The sequence below is a fragment of the Octodon degus genome, unplaced genomic scaffold (assembly GCF_000260255.1).
Source record: "Octodon degus isolate 3935 unplaced genomic scaffold, OctDeg1.0 scaffold00064, whole genome shotgun sequence".
NCBI classification, from domain to species: domain Eukaryota; kingdom Metazoa; phylum Chordata; class Mammalia; order Rodentia; family Octodontidae; genus Octodon; species Octodon degus.
The window spans coordinates 12,731,902-12,736,597 of NW_004524640.1; the positions used below are offsets into that span (position 1 = coordinate 12,731,902).

Consider the following 4,696-nt stretch of genomic DNA (forward strand, 5'->3'; position numbering starts at 1 on the left):
CCCTGTGCTTTGCCAAGCTTGTTTCAAGTAGGTGCTTTAGGCCACTGAGCCATCTCTCCAGCCCCCCATGTTGTGATTTTTTGAGACATGGTCTTGCTCTCTAGCCCAAGCTTGCCTCAAACACACAGGGATCCTTCTGCATCAGCCTTCTAAATGACAGGATAACATCCACCACCACACCTAGCTTATGTGCAAGTTTTTAAGATGCCATTATATAATACTCTGGTTTCATTTAAGGACTTTACACACCTTTCACCATACTTGGTACTGATTTCATAGTACTGTCCATAGTACAAAGGTTTCATTCTGCTATCCATAGTAGTAGCTATATTTGCTGAACTGCTTCATATATATATATGGACTGATAATTTAAAGAGGTGAACAGTCATCCACCAATTCTTGGGAAGTCCAGACTCAGGTTTTTTTTGTTGTTGTTTTTTTTTTTTTTTTTTGGCGGAACCGGGGATTGAACTCAGGCCCTTGCACTTGCCAGGGAAGCACTTATTCCATTGAGCCATCTCCCCGGCCCCATACAGACTCAATATTAATGATCATAATAGGAAGATATTCTGTCTGCTCTAAATCTGTTGCCCAAGACTGAATAATACTATTTGGTATCCCATATTCTTCCAGGATTATTTTGATATCGTGAAGAGCCCCATGGATCTTTCTACCATTAAGAGGAAGTTAGACACTGGACAGTATCAAGAACCCTGGCAATATGTGGATGACATTTGGCTTATGTTCAACAATGCCTGGTTATATAACCGGAAAACATCACGGGTGTACAAATACTGCTCCAAGCTATCCGAGGTCTTTGAGCAAGAAATTGATCCAGTCATGCAAAGTCTTGGATATTGTTGTGGTAGAAAGGTAAGAAACAGCTTTTGGGCCTGCTATTAACTTCTAGGATATTGATGACTGAGGTAAGATTCTGCTTCTGGAATTGACGGCCCTCCACTTCCTCTTGTGCTAGGGCTTGACCCCAGGACCTCAAGGCATGCTTGGCAAGTGCAGTACCATGGAGCTGTATCCCCAGTCCCAAAAGGCCACTCTCTTGCTATGTTACTTGTCCTTTCTTGCACACTGTAACATCTTGTTCCCACAGAGTGGGCTGTTTTTTTGGCAGAACCGGGGATTGAACTCAGGCCCTTGTGCTTGCCAGGGAAGCGCTTATTCCACTGAGCCATCTCCCCGGCCCCCAGAGTGGGCTGTTTTGATTTGCTTTGTTTTTGGTACTGGTAATTGAACTCAAGACCTTACACTTGCCGGGCAGGTACCTTTCCCCTGAGCCATCTCCCTAGCCTTGAGTGAATTTTCTTTTTGACAGACATGCTCTGCCCAAATGTGAATCTTATGACAAACACTTGAATCATTCAACTAAGCTCACTAGGGCTAGGTGCTTTATCCCATTCCCCTATAGATGAACACTGTTCAGTGTGTGCTTATTTTTCATGTGAATACCCAGTCGTGTTAAGCTCTGAATGTCCCATTAGAGACCTGTGGAATGATGGTGATGAAAAAGTGTGACTGCTTAGTTTACCTCATTGTGGTGAAATTATTTAATTGTAAATTTAAAATGGATTTGGAAACCAAGTGTAACCTATTATGAGATCTACAGTATTACTGGCTTTTGTTTCTGATTTGCTGTTGTAACTTGTGCTTCATGCCCTTCTGCTCTTTTAACGAGTGATTTCTCTTGCAGTTGGAGTTTTCTCCACAGACACTGTGTTGCTATGGCAAACAATTATGCACAATCCCTCGTGATGCCACTTACTACAGTTACCAGAACAGGTAAGTCTGATCCTGTGTGAACCATGGTCCACGTGTCCTCTTGAGGGGAGTGCATGCAGCTGGACCAGCACACACGTACATCATGGTTCATGTGTAACTTGCTTGAAAACACCTGTACTACACAAGTTCTACTCTTTGCTTTGTACTTCTGTTTCCAGAATTAATAGAATTTTCTATTGAAAGTCTTGCATGAGGTGTCAGGGGCCCTTATGTTTTTATATTTGTTTTGCTTTTTGGTGCTCAGTGCTAAGCAAATGCTCTACCATTGAACCACATCCTGGTGCTGGGTCCTCACTGCATAAGGGAAACACAAAGGCCTTGGGAAATAGTGCAATTTAGGAGCTGTTGGCGTGGATGACACTATCTCAGGCTGCCTTTCTGCTGTGATTTTATTGTGCACCACTCTCTACATGAAAACTAAAGAATCTTAAACTCCCCCCTGACACTTCAGCTAAAACTTTAGCTAAGATCTTTAGAAATGTTTTCTTTTAGTGTGGTTTATGTTGTTCTTAGAATATATGAAAACAGAGGGCCGGGGAGATGGCTTACTAGGATAAGCACTTGACTGGCAAACGCAAGGATCTGAGTTCAATCCCCGGTTCAAACAAAACAAAACAACAACAAAAAAAAAATATATGCAAACAGAATTAGAGTATCTGCTGTTATGAAAACCACCAAAATATCAGAGTACCTAAGTTCCTTACAAAAATTTGCATATGGCAAAGAATAGGGTTATAATGAATGGAAAACTAGTGCCTTACTTCTCCTGCTCAGTTAGTGGCTGTAGTCACATAAGCAGCATTCACTGTCTCCTGTTTTCACCTATCAGCCTACAGTGTAGCTTGCACAGGCTGTTGACAAAGGCCTCTGACACAGAAATAGCAAAGCTGGGTAGTTCATTCCCTGTAGCAGTTATTAACACAAGCCTATGATGTTGGCTTTTGTTGAACTTGTGTGCTACAGGTGTATTTCTAGCTTCAAAAATTCATCCAAACTTTTTACTTACAAAAAGTTAAGTGTATTCCTGCTTTGTAGGCTTTAAAATCCAGTTTTTTACTCCTTAGAACCTAGGAATAGGAGATTTAACATGGTTATAAGCAACCTTAAATTTTAAAATGCAACTAACAACTGGCACAAAGCTATTCTTTTGTTCCAGTTTTAATATTCAAACCATTTTTAAATTTTAACAGCATATTTAATTATGTTCTTGCACACTACTGCCTTTGTTTTGCATTTTGAAATGTGTCTTTTTCTTGATGGCTATTACGATCACTATTTAATAGTGTTATGCAGGCTATTTAGTGAAAAATGATTTACTTAGGGCTTCCTAATGATTGAAGTGTATGTTTTCAATACCCAGTTGTTTTTAGATCACTGTTTACTGTTCTTGACTCCATAGTGGATTGATTATGTATTTATTTTTTTGGAATTGGGAAGTGATGCCTTATTTGGATAATGGTCAGAGCAGTAGCTCTCCCTGACATATTTGTCACTCTTTTGATTATTTACATCATGAAGCATTAATAGTCAAATACAAGATGTGGGTTGTTATAAGTGAAAGCTTTCGTTTTTATTTACGTAATCATTTGCTACTTGTGATCCCAGAGATATTTAATGCTAATCTGTGCTTTGCCTTGGCTTTCTGCTTTGTGTTGTCCTGTCTTGCATTTATGTTTTTTGTTGTCCTGCAATCCCTCATTTCTTCGCTTGTTTTGTGTTTTTTTTTTCTCCCTCATGCTTGTCGTTGTCTGCACTTGGCTTTGATTGCAAAAAACAAAACCAAAAAAAACCAAACTGTGGTGCCCATAAATCTGCATCATTGAATGTCCTTGTCGCCGTTGATGACCTGCTCTCTGCTCCCGTCCCCCTCCTTGGCCTGCTGTGATTGGTGGCTTCGTTGCTTGGCTTGGGCTGTGTTGTGTGAACGGAACAGTTCACCCCAATATGGCCTTCTTGCTGACAGGTATCATTTCTGTGAGAAGTGTTTCAATGAAATCCAAGGGGAGAGCGTTTCTTTGGGGGATGACCCTTCCCAGCCTCAAACGTAAGTAACTGCATTATATCAGAGAGGTGTTTATTCTACCATGTATTTTCAGGTGATGAAGGTTGGGCTTCCAAGCAGTCTTAAAGTATCCTGCCCACTATCCCATTAACTGCAGGTGGTTATTTAAATACAAATTAGTTAAAAGTAAGTAAATCACTTTTCAGATATATTCTCACATTTCAAGTGGCCAATCTTTTGAAGTTAATGGCTACCATATGAGTCAACACAGATAAAGAACATATTCAGCATAGCAGAATGTTCAGTTGAACAGTACTGAGTAAGGAGTATGTCAACATTAATTAGACTGTCATCCTACAGTTAAAGGATTTCTTTTCTGTCAAAATAGCTTCTCTTCTAAATATGGAAAGGTTAGTTTAAGAGTGAGTGTTACTTTGTTGGGATGTGTTTTGTTTTGTTTTGTTGTGGGTTTTGTTTTGTTGTGTCTAGAGATGGTCTCACTGTTTTCTTCAGGCTGGCCTTGAACTCATGGCAGTACTCCTGCCTCAAGTTCCTGAGTGCTAGACTTACAGGCATGTACTACCCACACCTGGCCTGCAGCACTTGAGAAAACTTAGAGAGAAGCATTGAGTTGAAGGAAATTGAAGTAGTTAACAACCTTTTGCCCTTTTCTTTGTAGGTTAATAGAATATTCAAATTAGTGTAATAGTGAACTTAATCTAGCAATATGTAGAGCCTATTAACAGATCTGGTTGGGCTTCTAAGCCACCATTTACTTAACTAGTAAAATTGGCGGGGGTGGGGGGGTACTGGGCATTGGATTCTGGTCTGTTGTACAAAGCTACATCCCCAGCCCCACTTTATTTTATTTTGGGATAGTATCTTTTTTTTTTTTTTTTT

The 4,696-nt window shown here is 40.1% G+C and overlaps 1 protein-coding gene across 2 annotated transcripts in view; it reads left to right on the forward strand.

Annotated features, from left to right (window-relative positions):
- Window positions 1–4,696, forward strand: part of LOC101571362 (histone acetyltransferase p300) — a 70,776-nt gene that overhangs the window by 64,498 nt on the left and 1,582 nt on the right. For both annotated transcript variants that reach the window (XM_004634648.2, XM_023719000.1), the window contains 3 exons: window positions 634–873; window positions 1,706–1,794; window positions 3,758–3,838. In XM_004634648.2, the coding sequence (XP_004634705.1) occupies window positions 634–873; window positions 1,706–1,794; window positions 3,758–3,838 (410 nt within the window). The remainder of the gene's footprint in view (window positions 1–633; window positions 874–1,705; window positions 1,795–3,757; window positions 3,839–4,696) is intronic.